This window comes from Colletotrichum abscissum (assembly GCF_030869225.1).
Source record: "Colletotrichum abscissum strain IMI 504890 chromosome Unknown Scaffold_26.1, whole genome shotgun sequence".
Lineage (NCBI taxonomy): Eukaryota > Fungi > Ascomycota > Sordariomycetes > Glomerellales > Glomerellaceae > Colletotrichum > Colletotrichum abscissum.
Window position 1 is genome coordinate 413,059 of NW_026850165.1, and position 21,051 is coordinate 434,109.

General features: G+C 48.1%; 7 protein-coding genes across 7 annotated transcripts; 3 read left to right on the plus strand and 4 right to left on the minus strand.

Moving 5' to 3' along the window:
• Positions 1 to 1,608: 1,608 nt before the first annotated feature.
• On the plus strand, positions 1,609 to 2,471 carry CABS01_10324 (uncharacterized protein; the record flags this gene model as incomplete). Its single annotated transcript, XM_060543680.1, has 4 exons — positions 1,609 to 1,726; positions 1,783 to 1,900; positions 1,996 to 2,063; positions 2,131 to 2,471. The coding sequence occupies 4 exons, from the start codon at positions 1,609 to 1,611 to the stop codon at positions 2,469 to 2,471; spliced, it is 645 nt and encodes a 214-aa protein (XP_060399362.1).
• A 326-nt stretch (positions 2,472 to 2,797) lies between these two features.
• CABS01_10325 (uncharacterized protein) lies at positions 2,798 to 4,047 on the minus strand (the record flags this gene model as incomplete). Its single annotated transcript, XM_060543681.1, has 3 exons — positions 2,798 to 3,562; positions 3,619 to 3,682; positions 3,758 to 4,047. The coding sequence occupies 3 exons, from the start codon at positions 4,045 to 4,047 to the stop codon at positions 2,798 to 2,800; spliced, it is 1,119 nt and encodes a 372-aa protein (XP_060399363.1).
• Positions 4,048 to 5,436: 1,389 nt separating this feature from the next.
• Positions 5,437 to 6,184, plus strand: CABS01_10326 (cysteine dioxygenase; the record flags this gene model as incomplete). The annotated part of the gene is made up of 2 exons (XM_060543682.1): positions 5,437 to 5,682; positions 5,738 to 6,184. 2 exons carry the CDS (start codon positions 5,437 to 5,439, stop codon positions 6,182 to 6,184), a joined length of 693 nt encoding a protein of 230 aa, XP_060399364.1.
• Positions 6,185 to 6,586: 402 nt separating this feature from the next.
• On the minus strand, positions 6,587 to 8,233 carry CABS01_10327 (Mch2p; the record flags this gene model as incomplete). Its single annotated transcript, XM_060543683.1, has 6 exons — positions 6,587 to 7,007; positions 7,067 to 7,462; positions 7,519 to 7,643; positions 7,701 to 7,832; positions 7,881 to 7,978; positions 8,035 to 8,233. The coding sequence occupies 6 exons, from the start codon at positions 8,231 to 8,233 to the stop codon at positions 6,587 to 6,589; spliced, it is 1,371 nt and encodes a 456-aa protein (XP_060399365.1).
• Positions 8,234 to 14,503: 6,270 nt separating this feature from the next.
• Positions 14,504 to 15,272, plus strand: CABS01_10328 (uncharacterized protein; the record flags this gene model as incomplete). The annotated part of the gene is made up of 3 exons (XM_060543684.1): positions 14,504 to 14,665; positions 14,798 to 15,018; positions 15,089 to 15,272. The coding sequence occupies 3 exons, from the start codon at positions 14,504 to 14,506 to the stop codon at positions 15,270 to 15,272; spliced, it is 567 nt and encodes a 188-aa protein (XP_060399366.1).
• Positions 15,273 to 16,978: 1,706 nt separating this feature from the next.
• CABS01_10329 (major facilitator superfamily transporter) lies at positions 16,979 to 18,894 on the minus strand (the record flags this gene model as incomplete). The annotated part of the gene is made up of 3 exons (XM_060543685.1): positions 16,979 to 18,118; positions 18,187 to 18,570; positions 18,625 to 18,894. The coding sequence occupies 3 exons, from the start codon at positions 18,892 to 18,894 to the stop codon at positions 16,979 to 16,981; spliced, it is 1,794 nt and encodes a 597-aa protein (XP_060399367.1).
• A 1,073-nt stretch (positions 18,895 to 19,967) lies between these two features.
• CABS01_10330 (uncharacterized protein) lies at positions 19,968 to 20,213 on the minus strand (the record flags this gene model as incomplete). Its single annotated transcript, XM_060543686.1, has 1 exon — positions 19,968 to 20,213. The coding sequence occupies one exon, from the start codon at positions 20,211 to 20,213 to the stop codon at positions 19,968 to 19,970; it is 246 nt and encodes an 81-aa protein (XP_060399368.1).
• Between the last annotated feature and the right edge of the window lie 838 nt (positions 20,214 to 21,051).

Sequence of the window (21,051 nt, forward strand, 5' to 3'; positions counted from 1 at the left end):
AATATACTTAAGGTATTTAAGACTAGATAGGGGTAAAAGTACTAGCTCGTATTAAACCTTAATATTAAGGATAGTACTAAAAAAGTCTATTATTAAGAATTAGTTTTATAAATAATAATAAATAAAAAGGTATTATATATATAGTTAACTTTTTTATACCCTCTAGGGGGAAGTAAGGGAGGGGGTTCTAAACTTATTTTATTTTTCTAATCCTCTTAAAGAAAATCGTTATTTTTTTTTATTTAAAAAAAAGTAAGAGAGGGGGCTATAAATTTTCCTTATTTATACTATCTTTTTAAAAAACGAGGAAGTTTTTTTAATTTTTAAAAAAGAGTAAAAGAGGGAGTTATAAACCCTTTTTATTTTTATTACTTTCCTAAATAACTCGTTTAGCTATAAGGCTATTACTTATTAAATAAAGTAGTTAAATTAAGATTAAATAAATAAGGCTATATTATAACTAAAATATAAAACGAAGGAATATTATTTACTTATCTTAGGCTCGTAAGAGGGGCTAGGGGAGCTATTATTCTCTTTTAAAACTATAGCCTCGTATTTATACTTCTTAACCTCTTATATTATAATAATATAAGTATAGTTTTTAACTAATTATTTTAATAATATTTAAATAAAATAATGTTATTAATTAAAATCTTTTTTTTTAATAATATATATATATAAGAACGTAGATACGGAAACGAAAAATAAAAATATATACGTATAATAATAATATAAATATAAGTTAAAAAGAGAAAAAAAGTCGGTACTATAAGTAATAATAAGAGATTTATATATTTATTACCCTTAACTTATAAATTAATTATTTAGCTAATAAAAGGCCGTTTATTAATCGTACTTTTTATTAATAATATAGTTTTAAAATTACTTATAATAATAAATATAGAGGTTAATTTATAGCCGATTTACCCCTTATTTATAACTTTACGTATAAACCGATTTATATTATAATTCTTTTTATAAATAGATTTTTATATATTAGTATTTAATTTTCTATTTTTAATAAACCTTTTTATAATAATACGGGTAGTTAGGCGCGCTTTTTTTTAAATATATATTCGTTTAGGGGGGTATATTATAATAACTTTAACTATTTATAACCTTATTATATATTATATAACCTTAGTTATATAATTACTAAAGCTTACTTTATTTATACCCTCTATATTAGAGCGAGCTTTATACTTATTTCCTATTTTTAATAAATAACCGTTCTCTTTATATACGTCGATACCCCTATAGTGACTCTACGACATAGAGGTAATGGCATCAACGTCCACCATCTTTCTCGTGCTCTAAATCTACTATAGATCAGTTCGTACTAAAATAATGTGGTGGGACGATTATCTCCTTATTATAGGATGGATGTTCCTAATGATTGGGGTCTCACTGCAAACAGTCGTTTTCGGATCTGGTTACCTAGTTACCACTCTGTCAGGGCCCATCATTACCCCCGCAAACTTGGCATCCGACAATGCAATGAAGCTTTCCCTAGCTTTCAGCAAGACCTCATTCGCCCTCACCCTGCTGAGATTCACGACAGGATGGTTGCGTCCTGTGATTATCCTGATCACTTGCATGACAGACATAATGTGCCTTGTGCACACAATTTTGGTCTGGAGACCGACTTGTGGAGCTGAGAGCGCGTTCTCACTTGGTTCGTGCTGGTCAATCAACAGCGGCATCTGGATGAATATGATCGGGTCTAGTGAGTACTTCTACTGAAGCTGGGCTTGTCTTGGTCTAACGTCTTATTGGGAATAGTTGTCTCCGCGGTGACAGATTTCGGTCTAGCTCTGATTCCAATTTACTCGGTATGGGACTTACAAATGGTCAAACGGGAGAAAGCCGGCGTCGCGATTGCTATGAGTATCGGTGTGCTGTAAGTGAGATAACCACTCATTCTTTGCCTCAACAAGTCTGCCAAACTACTCGGGGCACCTACCTTATCTTCAGGGTCACTGATTACAATGGTAGGGCAGGAATCGTTGCTGTTCTCAAAGCTGTGGAAGCTCTTGAAGTCACGAGAGTTGTCGGAACTGAGTGTCAGTTTTGTTCCTATGTGTCTTAACTTGAGTCGCAAGTGGATATTGACAAAGCTATCTCTCGCAGTTTCTCGCCGGCTTGCCGTCTTGAGCATTTGGATTCACGCAGAACCCAATGCGACGATTGTTGCAGCCTCCATACCGGTACTGAGAGTACTGATACGGGATGTTGCAAAATCATTTGCATCCTACCATCCCTCTGCTGCACACTACGTAAAATCCGACGGAGTCTTTCAGAGTGCCAACCTCTCGAATGTACGAGCAACAAGTATCAACAGCGATCTTGATAGCGAGACAGTGATTCTTCCTATCTTCAAGCCAGGAACGGAAGCGGATGATCGATATCGAGCCGAGGGCCAGGAAGCTGTCGAACTTCGTAAGCTTCATGCACACGTACCTTCGGGGTAGCATGGATGCCGCCTGGTCAGGCTCCAAGAGGTCAAATAGGACTACTTGTTTCACCATGGAGTATTCTGGTACTTATGTCAGGTGTATATATGTCATTAAGATGATGATTGGTACCAAGGTGTTTGGCATGCAAGCTTCTACTTGACGACAACCATCAATTACTGTATTGATGAGAACATACAGTCAAGTTAGATGACCTGAGGCTACGGAGAGAGCGAACAGAAGATTGCAAAGAAGAAGCACAACTTTGACACAAGTACGTACTTGGTACATACCCGTTCGGGAAGCTGTGAAGTCGAACAGAGAACAATCCTTCTAAAGAAACATTACACCTCCTTATACAACCCGCCAATGAGCAAAGACCGATCCTGATTCCCATAAGAAGCCTCATACATGTTATTCTTGCGGTCGTACCAATCCATGACATTTGTCAGCCGACCTTCTCCATCGATAAACTCAACATCATCACTAGGTCTTAGGAAGTAGGTGACAGAATAGCGATCCACATCGGGCAACGGAAGGACCCGATGCACTGCCGACTTCAGTCTATCGCGCGTCAAGAACCGTAGCACATCAGCCACATTGACCACCGCGCAGCCGGGACGTGGCTCGACATACTGCCACTCCATGGGTGTTTCCGCCTTTTCTTTCTTGGGCTCATTGTTGGCGTGGCCCTGACTATGTCCTCTGTGGTAGCCACTATCGAGGCTTTCGTCTGAATCGTGGGACGCCGAGGAGGAGGCTGAGGACGGTGAGGATATTTCGGGAGTTGAAAGGACTTGCAAACCCCACTGGGGCGCAAAGACAAGTGTCAAGGTGCCATAGTCTGTGTGAACATTATGTCCGGCATAACCTCCAGTTGGATCCATGGGAATATAATGCAGGAATGCAAGGGCACTCTTGGAGGGGCAGTCGCTTCTGTGGAAGTGGTTGAGGCTCTGCGCTCCCTTCAGCCCCAGGGCGTTCGAGATACGGTCAAGGAGCACTCGAGTAATGTAGTGACACTGGCTCTGGAAAGAGGTGAATATCTGAAGGTTGTCTTCTACCACTGGCGGTAAGCCCCATCGACCGGCCAGTTCAAAGCTACCCGTCTGTACAATTGTTAGAATCGTCGTTGTCTGTGACCACATGTCCTACCGATACTTACCTTAAGAACTTCCCAGCCATCTCGACCTCCGTGCGTCCCAGCCTGTGAACCGATTGGCTTGTATCTAAGGGCAACATTTTAATTAGCTTCAGCAAGCAAATCAACGGGCACTTAGCTTAGAAGGGCGGCTTTGACAAACCCATGAGATGCCATGCTGATAGCCAGCTCTTTGCGCTTCGCGGCTGTTGGCTGGTCGAACCAGTCCTTCATGACAATGTTCAACCTGTCAAGGTTCTCTAGCATTGTAGCAGAATACTGGTCCGAAATGTCCAAGTAGAAGAAGCCAACATTCTCGCAGGCAGAGATAATCTTGTCAATGGTCGCTGGGTCGCGGTCTAGTACTTTGGAAAAAACCACGGTATCTAGGTTCGCAATCGGTGCATAAGGGGCAGCAGCACCATCCATCTTTTTTGAAACAGCCACGGTCATCTTGAAGAGGTGAGAGGAATCAGGTGCGATGTTGTAAACGCACTACGACTGTTGACGGTGCAGAGGAGTAGGTTCCAAGGTAGGCGGGCTCGCTGGATAGGTAGTTCATATAACTAGGTATATGATAATGAGTCGCAATCTTGGATCATCTTTCTTCGCGGCCGACAATTTTGCTCAACTCCGATATTACGTATAGCTACACTGGATTACGCGTCATTTGAACGCCTTGCTGGTCCTATAACCGTCACAGAGACCAATTATGCCTATGCATCTTCCAATCTACTTTGTCTTACCTGAAATCAGGCCATGATCTTGTTCGCTCGGCCTCAGCTGGATACATTTCAATGACATGACAACCATCTCGAATTTGTATATTGTCTCCCCTTCAAGCTATAAGATACATCTTCCCTTCTTTCACAATGTACTCTTGATGTATTCCGATGCCTTCTCGGGCTCCTTGTCTCAGATCGTAAGTGCTAGCAAAATGCGCCTCACGGCTGCGTCCGCTGACTGCCTAAATTACGGAACTTTTGGGGGAATCCCTACGCTCTATGGGCTTATCTTCAAGCCTATGATGTTCAACTTCTCGTCTGGTGAATATCGTACATGTATCACTAGGCGCCAAGGTCCAGCCGAGGCTGAAAGTCGGAACAAGGCGGCTGCGAGCGCTCGGCGAGGTGGTGGGCAGGGGCGGTGTCTTACCCGGGCTAGACTCTTATGTGGGAGCGTTGAGCTTGTATTCTCCAGTACCCACGCGGCTGTCGCACGGGAGCGCTTTCACTCCCTCAAAAGCTGTCGGCAATCGGTACCCGATATCCGCATGCTCATCTGTCTTACAATCACGACAAACTTATGACTGGAAAAGGAAAGTGCAAATTCAAAGTTTGGGAGGCGTTCGCCGCTAAGACAAAAACGCGGCGGAACGGGAAAGTAAGCGTTGCATTGCAGGGAGAGGATGGCCCGGTGAGGATGTGGGGGAAGGATCGGAATGGAGTCATAGCCACTTCTCGGCGCAATCACTTTCACATCACTGGTTACTTCCGCTTCCCTGCTCGACTCAAATATGAAAACGAAGCGAGTTGATTACCATATTATTCTCGGGATAATCACAGAATTGCCACCATCATTATGCACGTCAGCCCCCGACTGAGAACAGGCCGGTAGCAGGCAGCTCAACTACCTTAGGCTGACTCGAGAAATGAATAGAGATTGGAATTTCCGTAACATTTAGGGCTATTTTGATCTCGAGGTATCAAAATATATCTGGGAGCATGGCTTATATACTAAATGCAGAGGTTGAAAACAGAAGATTATATTTGCTGCCTTCTCGTCCGTTTCACGCACCCTCTTGATCTTGACTGGCGTCAACACTTGTCCAAGCTTTTTACAATGCCGCATTCTGAAGACACAACTAGCCTCAAACATCTTGGCAAGTTCGATGAGCTTGTGAAAGCTCTTAAAGACGCTCTCGGTTCTTCGGGGCTGACCTGTGATGATATCGACCTTGACTTGTTGATGGATCTCATGAAGAATTATACCAGCGATGAAAAAGAATGGGGAGCTTTTGCATTTGCCAATCCTGGCATGGCATATACCCGAAACCTCGTAGATGAGGGTAACGGCAAGAGTAACTTGGTAAGACCTGTGATCATGAAAGATGCTCGTCTGTTTCTAATTTGTGTGGATTTAGTTAGTCCTCGTCTGGACACCCGGAAAGGGAAGCCCCATCCACAGTCATAGCAACGCGCACTGCTTGATGAAGATCCTCAAAGGAAGCCTGACGGAGACACGCTACGACTTTCCACAGGACTCCAACCGGGGAACCGACTCAGCCGCCTTGAATGATACCAATGATAGCATGCATGTGGCTTTGGAATCAGTTTACACAGAGAACCATGTGGCCTACATGAGCGACGACCAGGGTGTGCACAAGATGTGGAACAACAGCAATGATTTTGCTGTCTCGCTCCATCTCTACACGCCGCCCAATATTGTCAAGAATGGCTGCTACGTCTTTGACGCAGAGACTGGGAAGGGAACTCTTGTGAAAAACTGCGAGTACTATTCCATTCATGGCCACCGAGATACAGACGCGCTGGCCAGTGTAACAAAGAAACTGGCACCATCTCTACTTTGAAATTGTAGACTAGAAGTATACGCTCAACGCTATATGTTCGGGTTATTTTCACCAAAATATTGCCAAGCTGCAAGGTCTTCTAAAAACCAAACCTGAATTCTCAACTACCTTGGTGAATGAGCAACCGACATCTGAAGTATGCGATCGTCTTGGTTCAAAGACACACATAGGGAGGACCTTCGAGAGTTGTGCCAGAAAGAAAATATGCGATTTCATTTCCCCAATCTGGCGAAGTACGAGCGATTGCCCCATATGCTGTCAAATCCATTTAATCACCGGAATGAGATTTGTGTCCTATGAGCACCCATTGTGAAGGCAGGCTTCAAAAACCACTCTCAAGAATATCTACTGATGCTTGGATCGATTTGATATATTGATCGTTGAGGAGGAAATTGCAAGTTCCTAAGCTGTCTTCCGTTTATTTAATAGACCAAAGGCTCCTAGGGTAGCTGCGGTCATTGTCGTCCCCAGAAGAATGATGAATGATCGCCACTTTCCAGCGCCGTACCCAGGCTGTAATCCAATGCTCTCGCTGTTTTGAAGAACAGCCGCAGCTATGTAGCCTGACGCCACACCTATGACACCTCTGGTAAATAGGAGAATGCCGGAAACGAAGAGTTCCTCGGCCGGCCGCTCGGGATCATCAACCGCAATTGCCGCCATGTGGCTTCGCAGAACCATGAAGCTAAAGGCAAATGCCCCAAATAGGATCGAAGTGATCACCATATTCCAGTAGTATATACCCAATCCCCATACAACGAAGACTGCGAAGCTGCTGACGAGGGTGCTCAGCAGCATGGGTATCAAAGGTCCGATCGCATCTCTGTTGTATCTATTTATTAGCAACGAGTCATACGTAGACTTGAGGTCCATTTTACTTACGTCAAGGCTCCCAGCGAGATTTGACCGATGATCCCAAACAGCGACAGGAATGTGACCAACAAGGCGCCTTTCTCCGGTGAGACACCCAGGTCCGTGGCGTAACTGGGCAGGTAGTTTGCCGGTAAATTGTTTGCCAGACTTTGCAGCGTCATCGAAAGAACAAAGAGCCAAAACACTGGCTTTCTGAATACTCTAGTAGTAGACGATGATTGTCGAGCTGCAGCCTCCATTTCCGATTTACTTGTACGTCGAGGGCGAACGAAGATAATGCCAAGTGATATTATCACTGCTGTAAACACGGCCCATCCAATCAGGGTTGTACGAGGCCCGAAGCGCTTGAGCAGGACGGAAAATATTGGAGAAAGACCGGCGGCCGCGATGTTGGGGGCTCCGAAACTGCCACCATCAATTAGCTAGTCGTTCTGTTGGCTATAAGGTTCTATGCATCATACAATATGCCGTTGGCAAGACCACGACGCTTGAGGAACCACTCGTCCACGAAGCTTAAGCAAGGTGCGAAGAGAAGGCCGCTCGAGAATCCATACATGAGCCCTTGTGTCATGATGACCTGCACAGCCTGGGACAAACTGTCAACATTTCGATTGAACACAAATACTGTTTGAAAACTGCTTACAGTAGTCGAGAAAGCAGCGCCAATTGAAGATGCTACCACTAGCACCATACCACTCCACATCATGTAGCGTCTATAGTGAGGGTAGGCTGTGATGATCTTGAGTAGAAACGGCGGCAGAGTTTGCAACAGGCCCTGGCAAAACTTAGGTCAGTGGTATAAATGAACCTTGAGCGTCCTTACCACCACTAACAGGCCTGTAGAAGCGACTAATTGATTCCCTTGTAGAGGAGGAGTCTTGAAGTAGTATTCTCGAAACACACCCTGAGTGGCTCCGAAGCCTATATTCATGATTGTCAAAATGGACTGCAACAGAGCGACTCTCATGTTGACTCACCCCAGGTTGCCATCGCAATGACGGAGATAGCAATGAGGCTCGTCCAAGCTGCTCTTCCACTGTCTCGAGGTGGTAGATTCTCATTGCCATCATGCTGCTCTTCACTAAGTGAGGCAGAGTCGGGCACCAAGACTGGTCCCGTGCTCACCGACTTCTCATTTGGCAGCGGCACCTGCCTCTCCAGCTCACTCGAGATCATCGTTGTGCGAAAGGCGATTCGGGTGCGGAAAAGACGAGAGGGATGGTGTAGAAAGCAGCACGAAGACAGTCACTCCCGATTGTTGTAGGTGCTGGTATTCCTGGAAATCGACTAATTAGGTGTGAGAGAAGGTATGTAGGAGGTGGGATTAGAACCCCAAAGCTGGTCGTGCTTACAAGTATACGTAAGCTTGAATGTTGGGCTTCCTGACTTGGCAAACATAGACGAAAGATCAATCCAACATGCCATGAGTCTTGTTATGCTTAGCCTAAGACACTAAGTCTGCCGCTAATCCCGGCGCGAACCGAGACGTTGGCCCAGTGCACGCCTCCCGGGCGATGACTAGACAAGAACGGATGGCAAAGTATTTGCATGTACTGCTCAAACCGGATCTCGGTGTAGTTTGAGGAAGCGCGGATCTCGGTCGTGAGCCGCTGTTCACGAAATTTGAGCGACGGAAACCTTTTTGGATCATAATCCTGGTCGCTTGTGCACGTTTTACGATTAGGTCGACGTCTATTCGTTGGCAAAAGTGCCAAGTAAGATCTCCTTTGAGGCCCCTGCATCCCGTTGTGCCTCATCATTTGGTCCCGTTGCTCCGACGCGGCATGCCTTATCATGAATGGCTCGACAAGGATTTGCGTCCACTCCAGAGTGCCGGCTGAAGCCGCACGCCGTGACCGTCACGGACAACCAAAGCACTTGCCCGCCTTGGGATATGGAGTAAGACTGGACCGTTGTTTGACGGCTAACAGTACATATTTGACAGAGGCGCAGACAATGTGAAATATGACAGGAGACCTCTTAGTCCCGACCGGACGCTTTCGTAGCCAATCATCTAATTTACTGGTCTCGGGCCGAGCAATATTGTGCTCCTAGTGCATGATTCGTCTCGGTGAATATGCAGCTCGACTAACTCCGTTAATCCTTCAGAGGGTTCATGGATCATTATCCTTGCGCCCAACGGTGATCGCGGTGTGATTTCAGCCTCCGACGTCTGAGGAGACTAGCTACGTGGGGGGTTCGAGTCATAGCCCGTCTGTCTACCTAGTCGCCCGCTGATCCTCAACTTAGTTCAAGTGATTCGAGACCTTCTCGACGTAGCTCCCTTCCCTACTCCTAGGCAGCGACCCTGTTCGATACGAATGGACGAAGAGGGAAGGATGATATGCGAGAAGGATGTTTTCGGATGAAACACTCGTTGCTTACCTTACCTAGTTGAAGGATGGCGGCTTAGATGCCACCATCACAGTATGTTCAAGAACGCGTTTCAAGGCCTTGGTCCCGGCAAATCTTGAGGCCAACTCGTCCATGTAACGTTACGGAATAAGAATGCGCTGACGAGATGAGCTGACGATATCGCACTGGTGCTCGCTCAGCGTGAAGAGTGTTAATTACTTGTACTCGCTGTCCGCGCGTGCCAATCAATTGTGCCATTATTCGCCCTACAGATTATCATGGGCGAATCAGAGGGTCTTGAACTTCTCCATCCTAGGCGCTGTTATCTCCTTACCAGTCTTCTTTGCCCTTTCTTTCGGATGGGCCTCTTGCTGTGCTATTTTCAACAAAAGAGAATACGTTACGGGAAGACCTTCTCGTTGGATGAATTCAAGTCTTTAGTGTCGGTCCTATTGATCCAAGTATATACAAGTAAGAGCTTAAGGAAAGCTGCCCAAGACTATTGGTGAAACTGAAAGATACGTTACTAATCATTGCTTACATGTGACTTTATCCATCAACTACAACTGTTCAGCCAAACTTCCAGCCTGAACTACGGCAGGCTGGACTACTTGTTCAAGCCAAATCGTGAACAAGATTCGCTTAGAACCAACAGAAGAAATGATTACCAACACGTGTTGTTCTAGATTCCTCTTTTATTTGAAACACTACCAAAAAGACAACCAAACTTGAGTTGCCTTCAGCCATGAGCTCGTGTTAGATCTTTTAAACACGAATTGGATAATCAAGATAGACCATCGTGTTGCGATATTCTGCTATCGTTGGACTCCGGTGCACATGGCTGGCAATCATGCCTAACTGTTCTGAGATGTGACGTTGGACTAGGCTGGTCTGACTGAATTTGGTGGCAATAGGTGACAAAAAGAACAAATCATTATCCCATACAAACGTGACGCGGCTCTAACAATTAGAGGCTATGTGATGGTTTTTTCAGTCCTTAAAGGCGCAAAAGATCAAACTTAACGGGATCAGGCTTTCAAGGGATAATCACACGATAGCATACGCTTTTTGACTACATGGTACGCCCGATGTATCCCAAGCACGCATTCAACTCAATACTCCCTGATGATTTCAATACAAGAGGCTATGTCATCCGTCGAAAATAGTCAATTAGAGTCCGATTGGCCCATGGCTTCGATTATCTGTAGGCTGACAGTATGACCCCACACAGACCAATGGTTCTTAGCCAGGGCAAATGTTCGCTTCGAACTCCATCTTACTCCTCACCAACTACAAGCTCAAATCTTATCACCTTCCGACCCAAATCGCCACTATCCTAATCATCAGTATGTGGCTCATAAGTGCCCTATTCGAATTCCATGCATAGTCGAAGAGAAAAAAAATGCTATTCTGTCTCATATGTGTAAGATGAAGACTATGTGTCCCATAAGAAAAGCATGCAAAGCCTCACCGTCGCTTTCACAAAAAAGGGGGTCGCGACGATCGCCAAGACGTATGAGATTGCGAAGCAACCTGGCATATATTGGGCCTGGGTGGACACGTGCTGCACCGACAAGAGTAACAGTGCCGAACTGACCGATTCGCTTCCAGGTTGTGCTAGTATTAAGAAGTCGAACTTTGCCACTCGCACCTCTCCGATTCTGTGATGCCATAAGTGGCCGGTAATTAATTGTCAACAGCAGCTGCTACTCGCGTGACGTGAAGGATTGCCGCCGGTTCACTCGGTGATGGGACTTTACAAGAGCCTTTGTTCACCTAATAAGGTAGTCTTCCTTAATAGGTACTGGACAGTCTGTGGCACAAAGGAGTCTATGCGTGGATAGAGATCAGTATTCAATCGTCTTCCCGAAGTGATACTACAAGACTGCACTTTTCTCCCTAAGTTTTCTTAGCATAATGAAGCTGAGAAACTGGGTGGTGTCTCTGAGCAACGATATGAAGGCATCTGTGCGAATTCGTCTTCTGACTTTGGTGGCTGTGCCGATTTTCGTTCTCTATCGGGGTCGATGAACGACTCCGGCGACATTGACATGACCAACAAGAGAGTCGATTGGTCATTAATGGCTGAACACCGCGATAAGCCTCTATGGAGGGCACCCGCACCAACTCTAGCTTGAATCAGACTCGTCTCCATAGTATCGCTCCTAAATGTCGACAACGGCGGTCCACGCACGTGGTCTATTTGCGACGTGAAGTCAGTCGCCCTGATTGGGGAGATTGTTTTCTTATCAGCAAGCTTTCCGAGGGAAAAGTTCCGCTGCAAAGCGAGCGCGAAGGCTTGTCTCTGAAGAATTCCAGGATCCGGCGCATTGCCTCAAAAGATTCTAGTATCACATCCCCAGAACCCTATCCAAACCCACTCCGATGCCATGCTGTCTAGCTTTGAGCATCACTTTTCACAGCTGTACGAAATATGACAGCCACAAACTTGGTCACTCGAGCTCATCGATACTTCACTTCCGTGCGCGTGGAATGGGGTATATCAGCAAACCCAAATTCCCGGTCAACACATAGTTATGACAGGCGTCACTTTCCGGCTTATGCCAGAGAAATTCACGAATTGGATGATCGCGAACAGTGCCTTATTGCACGAACCTTGGGTATGACTGCATTCCAACTTCGCAATGGGACTTGTGCAGGATGGGCATGGCGATTTGAAGACGGGAAAACACCCCCAACTAGCGAAAGCCTTGCTGCCGAAGAATATTTCCCCGCCATCTCGACATCCTTGAGCGACGCCATGGCTAGTCTATCCGAGTCACGTCTGCCGAAAGATGAGAAAGTTGCGCTCTCAGACTGTGACACCTTTCAATCCTCGGGTAGGCCCTTGACGCTCGTCCCCATGTCGACGAGGATGTTTAGCCAACCGAAAACAACTCTACAAAGGAAAGCATTCGTCTTAACAAGAATCGCAGAACAATCTGTGCTGGTCAAAGCGAGGACCAAATCCTCTCCTGATCCGGACAGGATGATTGACCATGAAGTCACAATCCCCGTCACGCCTGCTGCAGCATCTAGTGAAAGCCTGCGGCATATGGAGTACTACCCATTGGGAGCTTGAATAAAGACTAGAACTTGACTAGGGTCCTGACTGAAATGGGTATGAGTGTAAGGCGATAGGATAACGCTGGCACGGGCGAGTTCACTGAAAGAATCTGTTGCAAGCTGCCCTGCTCGAGAGAGCGAGGGGGCTCTCTGCTTATGTATCCATCTCTAGGAAGATAAACCCTTAGAAGCCAGATATACGACGTTTTTCGGCTCTAGTGAACCTACCAAGGATGTCCCGATGTACCCTTCAGCTCGTTATCGAGAGTAAGCGGTTCGTGAAGGCAGCTGATGGACAACCATGTGGAGCTCATGCGAAACCTTGATCTTTGTCATCGTTTCATTCGAAGTTTGTGGAGAGAATGCGAGATGTAGTTCTTGGATCTTTTGTAAATATCTCGTTGTTAACTAAATCATTTCCGTCTCGGCGGCGTGTCGTTGAGCTCGACATATCTAACCAATGGAGACTTGACGTGCCCGGCCAAATATCAGGATCATAGCCTTTCCCACGTGTACTTAACAACATATCGAATTATTTGGTTGCATCCAAAAACGCCTCGGTTTCTAATTGAGCATTCAAGGGGAACCCATTCAGAACAGTTGCGTTAGGCAGCTCCCAATAAGGCCAATAGAACTTAGGTAAATCCGATGTGGGCGGAATACATACAGGATCTGAACTTCGTGAGAATCAAGCTTTCTGCCAAATGCTACTCTGGGAGTAGAACAAGCAAGGTACTATAGACAAGAAGGCGGGATAACTCATTCCGCTTCGTCTTCAACTCCACGAATCCATAATTTCAAGGCGTGATCGTTGCACCTTCCGTTTTCTCATGAATCGAAGCTTAAAAGGGTATTAGGTCGGCGAAAAGCTTTTAGAGTTTCTGTGTCGCTTCCCCGCGATAGAGAAACCGAAGAGCCTAGAATCAGTTCACGACGTGGCGCAATGCGTCTTTTGAGTGTCTGTGACTGCCGTTAGTGCCGTTTGACCGGAGAATCCGGGCCTGCTAATCACCAATCGTTCCCCCTCAGGTTACAGAGTAAGTGCGGTCTAGCACCAAATCTTAATTTTCTGGGAAACCCATCTTCATGTACGGTAAGCCGTAAGGTAAGCTGATGCTTTGGAGAATGATGAGCAATTGTGGAGCAAGGGGGTTTGGGGCTTTCAAGGTTAGTCAAGGTTGTGAGGGTTGTTTGCCAAGGGGCTTGAAGTCCAAGATTCGGCCGGTCAAGCAAACATCCGCGCGCGCGAGATGAACAGCCTCAAGGCTCAACCGGCACGAGACTGTGACATCGCAGCATCCCAACAGCCAACGGACACATTTCAAGACATATCATTCGTCATTCATCTCAAATCCTCATAAATTACCAGATTCCCGGGGCAAACAATCCAATGTTCAGATGGCAGATCGTCACCAGCCATGTCTAGGTTCTTCCTTGGCAGCGAGACTCTTTGCGGCTAGCCCGGTGCCACCAGAACCTTAAACGCTTAATTGAACCGGGGTCTAACTAGCCACAGTAAACCGAGACCGACATTTTGGGTTTTTTGGGGCCGGCGTGCGGGTAGTCGCTCCGCTGTCAGAAATGCCAATTAAGCTCGCTGGTAGGTTGAGAACAAGGGGGTTGGCCAGGGCCCACTTCCATGGGAAACCGAGACCGACGGGCTGATTTGCACTGCCATTTTCCCTCGAGATAGTGACATGACGTTCCAACCACAGCCATTCTAACTGACGCTGGGCGTTTTCTTCGCTATGCTAGCTTTTCCAAACCAATTGCGGATGATGCGGTTCATCATTACACTGGCGTTGGAAAGGCCGTACGCGTATAGAGTAAACTTTCGTGGGCGTGGATAATTCATATAGAAACCTGCATGCCTCCCTCATCCCCTTTGCATCTTGGATATCATAACATCGCAGCATCAAGCTATTCTCAACACCGAAAAGCCTCAGTACTTCGAACCCCTTCTCACCATCAACGAGCGCATCATCACACATCGCCCGCTAAGTAGCACCAATCACCGAAGCAAAGATGGACAAACTCGCCAGTATGCCCCTGTTCGACAATCGGCACATGATGAAGGTCCACATTGTGCAAATCATTGTGATTCACATCGTCATGGGCCTCTCCGGTGCCAGAATATTCCTCAAGGGCGGCCCAGTGACCCGTACAAACACCATGTCTCTAGGTATAGTAAGTACAACCTTTCCCAAATGTTCTCTCCGCAGTCGTCAAGGACATCAGGACGACTCAGACCAATTCTGGCGAAGTTGTCCGATGACGGGAACTGAGGAATGGAGTTTTCTAACGTGAGTAATCACATAGTCTGTAAAATCCATGGTCTTCATCATCTACCAAATCGCAACTCAGCACTGGGCCCGAGGCCGGGGCTGGGCGTCCTTGAAAGCCAACGCCATTCTCAACGGCCTCGAGCCCGTCTTCTGGGGCGCTGTAGTCTTCATGTCCATCCAGGGTAACATCCAGCGCTGCGTCGGCACGAGCTGCATCCTCAGCTGGGTTATTGTCGGATGCGGTATCTTCCTCAAGTAAGTCGTCCATTGGCATGCGAGTTGCCCGCCTCGAGACATGGGAACTGACTGGGATTTCGTTTCATAGCCTTCTCGCCGCATACACCGCCGTCGTATCCTTTGTCGATTTCAAATACTTCCGCCGCACTGGCACGACCCGCGGCGTCTCAGTCGACCGCAAGGCACCGATGCACACCGAGGAGATCACTTCGACTGGTTCTGTTGAGGACCAGGAGATGGCGCAGCCGAGAAGAAAGGCAGAGAGGATGTAAAGAAAGAAGCATCAGCTTCGCCATCCAGGAAACCGAATTTGAACGAGAACGTTCTTGCGCCAACACTATAATGAGCAACGTAGCCGGTCTTGAAGGGATTAAACTTGGGCTGGTGAGGGATTGGTACATAATATTCCAAGGGATTTTGCGTCAAGGGCGGCTGAGGGCACCATGGGGAGAAACTAGAGAGGATTCCAGTTGATGATGCACTGTATTTAGGTGGCGTATTTGGAAAGGAGAGGAATATCAAGGAGACGAATTCAAGGGAAATACCTACTTTAGTAATGATAGACAAGCACACTTCAGTCTAAACTATTTCCTGAGATCTCGCAAGTCGACAACTAACTTATGAGCACTGATAACAATGACAGAATCCACAGACAGCTTTGCTCTGTTGAGTCCTCAAGATTCCTCCCAGTCAAACAAATCCTGGAGAGTCACTTCACACTTCAAGAGACGGAGACTCGAAAGCATCTGCAAAACGACAATAAACACGACTCCCACAACAAAGATGAACCTTCAATTTCCTTCACGCAGTAAGATGTCAAGCCAAAAGCAACACCGCATCTTTCCAAATCCGCATAAGCCACCAAGTGCTCCCTGGCGGCCCCCACGCGAAGATCAGACGACGGACGCCCCCAATCCTCCGCTCGCACCAATACTCCAGACGATCAAACCAACAAACTAAGCCAATCGCAACACATCAACCACCTCAAGCATCAGACGATTCCAACCTCGACTCTGTCCGAACATCAGACGGAGCGTGCTTCAGCCTGACAGCCCGATCTTAATCTGTCCCGTCACCATTCTAGAACCACGTACCAAAGTTTTAGGTAGACAGTCCAAAAAGACATCATCACACCATGCTGATTGATTACCAGACTGTCAAATACACACAATGATGCAACATACTCATAGCCATGACTCCGTGGATCACAATCTCAAAGCTCCCCTGGTCCATGAAGCCTCCTTTCCGTAGGGCGACAAGGCATCGCAACTCTATGTATGTTCCTCAAGCCGTCTGCTCTCCCCATCAGCCAAGACAAAGCCCACCTCGCGCAAATCCCCGCCCTGAAACTGAGAGACCCTCCATCCCTCCCCGATCCCATCCCATCCACGCATAACGCCTCAGGCCCTCATCTCCCTCGACCAGGACCACGCTACATCCTCGTGCTTCAAATACAAGACAAAAGAAACAAGCAAACCGCGACACCCTTGAGTTTCTCGTGCTTTCCAATCAGCAAATGTATTCAGGTTTTGGCATGGACTCATAAGAAGCAATAATGAACGTGGTCCTCCATTACTCGTGTTTCCCCCCTCCCCCTTTGCCAAGTCGACTGGTAGACTATATAGAATCATCTTTTATGCTTCACAAGGTTCGCCGGCTTCCCAGTTTCTTCCCTCTCTTCGTCCCGCATCTTCACTCTCAACTTCACTCGTCTCTCATCATTTACCCCCCGCCGCCGGCCCTCCGACGCACTACTTGCCACCGAATCTGGTGGTATCTCCAACAAAAGAAAGTCGTGGGACAATTTCGTTCCGTTTGTAGGTACCCGCAGACATCCGAGTCTGTCCTGGGCCCCCTACTGAGTCCGACTCAGCCAGACACAACATTTAATATCTCACTCACTCCCTTCATCCGTCTTTGACTCGTTATTCCATCATTCCCAATCATTACTCGAAAACATCACACATCCACACAGCCCCTAATCCGTGTCAAAGAAGCTCCCAGTCCTCTTCAACATACTCAAATCAACCAGACCCATGACGTGCCCGTCCATTCTCCTCACCTGCTCGTCGTACAACCACCACGTGCAACAGACCGCGATCGCGACCAAGATCTGGGCGACGCCGAGGCCGATGACGGTTGACTTCAAGCCAGCCCACATGACAATGGCATTGGGAATCGTCATGACAAAGATGCCAGCGAACAAGTTCCTCCAGCACGTCACGCCGGCATTCATATCGGCCACGTTCCGCAGGCACACGTTCATATTAGACGAGGTGAACTGCGTCGAGCGCCATATGATGGGACGGATGGCGGTGTCGACAACCGTCACACCTGCCGCCAAGAAACCCAGTAAGAAAGACAGAAGAGGGAAGGAGAGATGTGCGCCGACGCCATCCAACTTGAAGACGCTGGCGGGATCCTCATCAGCCACCTCGGACATGACGGCGTGTGTCTTGAGCCCAAACGCAAGAATGCCAGTAGCCGCGAGGACAGTTCCTCCGGCCAAGGTGCAAAAGGTGTGGTAGGGGGAGTATCCAACATGTCGTTTTTGATAAACAGCAAGGCCGGTAGCGGTGAGTATCGAGAAAATAAAGGGCGCTGCCATGAGCGACCCGATGCTGTTCTCTCGGAGCATCCATGGCATGGGGAAGAAGAGAAGCGACAGGGATTCCGTCAAGCTCCACAGCGCACAGTACGGAATGAAGGTGATGACGAAGAGCAGCAGGGTCGTGGGCGCGACGAAAGCGCGCGGGGCCTGGAGAAGCGTCCGGACATCCGTCATACCGGAGAAAGATACAGGCTTCATGGTACGCAGGTAAGCCTTGACTTCCTCGACGGAAGGCTTTCCGAGCGGCTTTGGAGGCTTCGACATCCACGACACCCCGGAAGCAGGGGTTTGGGCGACGCTGCTACTAGACCATCGATCGTAAGCCGTTTCGGGAGCCCCGAAAAGGATCAGCGGTATGGCAATGATCTGAAAGGCATTGATGATGTCGAATTGAATGGTGAACCGGCCCGCGTTGAACGAAGCTAGACCTCCGAACAGAGGGGCACCCCAGGTCGTTGAAATTGAAAGAACGTGATACATCGTGATGCGAGCGCTACGTTCATGTTCCTAGATGGACGTTAGTGAATGGTTATGCCAACAGCATTGTGCCAAGGCAACCCATTCAGCCGACTCACAAAGTACGTGTCCTGTATTGAACCGAGAACAAGTGTATCAAAGGCACCCCAGCCGAGGCCCTGGAAGACGCGCGCTCCCATGCACTGCCCAAAGCTGTTGCCCGCACGCATGTTCCAGATCGCGCCGATGAAGATTAACACCACCGAGATCAAATAGACCGGCCTCTTACCCCATATCTTAGACACTGCCAGACTGATGAGACCTGTGAAGGCAGATAGGACGAGTGGTACGGCAGTCAAAGATGCCACTGCTGTATAAGAGACATTAAATCTGACGGCGAGAACACTATTGACGCTCATGTATGCCGTCTTCATCCCTCCGATCAGGCCCATAGTCATTAGTAGAGCGACGAAATTGAGTTCCTTTTTCCATTGCGGCCAGTTCTGTGACAAGGCTGGTCAGTCTCCGCCCACTGTGAGATGCTGGAAGGCACCTACCAACGGATCCTCTGGGTCATCGTTTGGCTGAGGACTCAGTTCTGTTTGCGAGTGTCTTCCGGTCCCGTACTTGATCTTCCGCTGACTCATTGTCGTCGAGAAGGACAGGCGCTTCGTCGAACTTGTCATCGGTCGTGCGGACTCGTCTTTTGGGGGCGGTGGTGGCGGTCTCGCGAACGACATCCTCCTCGGGGCCTTCTCCGGTGCAGCATGGCTCTCTTCTGGCCGCGCTGGATCAAATTCGCCCTTTTCCATATCCCTCTCCATCATTCCCGATTGCTGAATTTCCCGTCGGGGGTTCGTTGTCGCACAAATGGAGCCCAGCTCCGGTAAAACTAAAAACTGAACCAGCAGTGAGGATAGAAGAGAAGTAAAGGCGGGGAAAAGCGAAGGTTACGGCCAGTCAATGAAGTACATGTATGGATGAAGAAACAAAAAAAAAAAAATAGAGGGAGGGTCTAAAAGAGAATATGGTTAATTAGATTAGATATCAGACGATCGGGTCATCTACGCAACTAAGCCGATACAAAGTCTCATTCATGATAAAAGATGGAAAACTACAGTCAATGTCTGGCCTTCGTGGAGGAAAAGAACTGTCAACAGGGACTCGAGTTTCTGACCGGCTGCAAGCGACATGATGCAACATCACGGGCCCTGGGCATGACAGGCCCCCGACATGTGTGTCTTTATGGATACCAGATGTCGTGAAAACGGCGATGGCCAGGAGTTCGGCCTGGTCTTCCGCGCCATCATTGGACGAGACATGGTTGCAAGGATGCCGAGCCCTGTCAAAACGGCCCCCGTCCGATGCGTGCTTGGACCACCGCCGGCCTGGGCAGACGACGCGCTGAAACCTTCCTGATGCCAGTTCTGTCTCTTGCACCTTTTCTTTGGACCTGGCTCTATTGTTTCGCCGGCCAGGTATCATATTGCGTGGAAATAATGTCGACTATGAGAGTAAAAGCACAGGGAGGACGGCTCGGTCTCTGGTGCTCGATGTCGGCCGACATCTTCGTGGCGCATGGGGTGGCCAATGTCCAGTCAAGATTAATTGAAATCAAAGTTGGTCGATCGCGAGTCGCAGGAGCTGACAGACCCATGACACCAGATGACGACCAGCATAGTTCGGCTCTTTTCTCCGTCCCCATTCCGTTTTGACTTTTTGACAGATGGTCAACGGTTGACGCGCGTTCAATCGATTGCAACTTCGGGGCGAAAGCTGCGCTCGTGTAGCCCGGCGCAGCTTCAATTGAAGCATCCATTTCGCTTGAGCTGATGATGATATGTTATTGCGAATAACCCGCTTGCCATGGCCACGACCAGTTCCAGGCGGCCTTTCGCACTCAGGGCCTGCCATCTAGTGTGGCCAATATTCCGAGACCACGGTGTGGCATCAGCATAATTGAGGCTCTTCCTTTTGGAACAGAACGCACTAACCGAGCCATTGTCCAAGTTAAATTTGTTGTTTCTTTGGGGCCGGGCTCGGTAAATTGGCCCGCTGGCCATGGGTCGGAGGAGAACCCCTTCGTTGCAGGCCGTTTCGCAAACCACCAAAGAACAAGGATCCTTGTCAGACTGCGCAGAGTCATACCCGCGGCTCTTGCTGCTGGCGTCAGCGTTGAATTGGCCTCGGAGAGAGCGCGTCTTTCCGGCTCCGTACAACCGCGAATGTATTTTGCGACCAAAGAAGCCGGCTTCGTCAGGTGCCGCCAATGATTCCGTGCAGAGCTGTACGAGTGCAATGGAGTTGCCGGCGTTGAATGCTGTAAGCTGAACTCAGACTCGCAGACCCTCTACCACCGCTGAATCAATATCGCACCACATACTCCGCGCTGCAGGCGTCGATCTTCTGATCAATGACTTTGGCATCATGTCGGCGGGATCAACCTGGCGAGAACGTACTTGCGGCTAGCGGGATCGACCGCCTCAACGGCCGGCAAGCGGATGACTAACTCATATTCCTCGTTGTTTGTCTGCCCTATTGCCCCTCTTCCACAGCGCTCTGCTGGAGCATTGCCCCCGCAGCGACGATCATACATGGAGCGGTCGGATGTGTATGGAGTGTCATCCAAGGGGAAATCCACCAGATTCTGGTGTGCGCCTGTTCAATTCAACATCCCGAGTGGCCTTGGCAATTATCTCGTCAAGGTCGTGGAACTCTATGTCGTTATGTATATCCTCAAAAACCACGCATCCCTCTTGTCTATCCGCATCCCCGCTGTTGGCCTTTGCGGTGCAACGCCGTCTAGACCGAATTCGCCGAAACGCCATTGCCAAATGCCATAGTGTATCTGTCCCCGCGACGGAATGATTCTAGTCAATGTTGGTCGCCCTTCCTCCCCCATTATGCCAGGCGCATGACGATGTGTCCAAGATGCTGAAACGTCGATTCTTTTGTATCCAATGCATGCAACTCATGCAATGCGT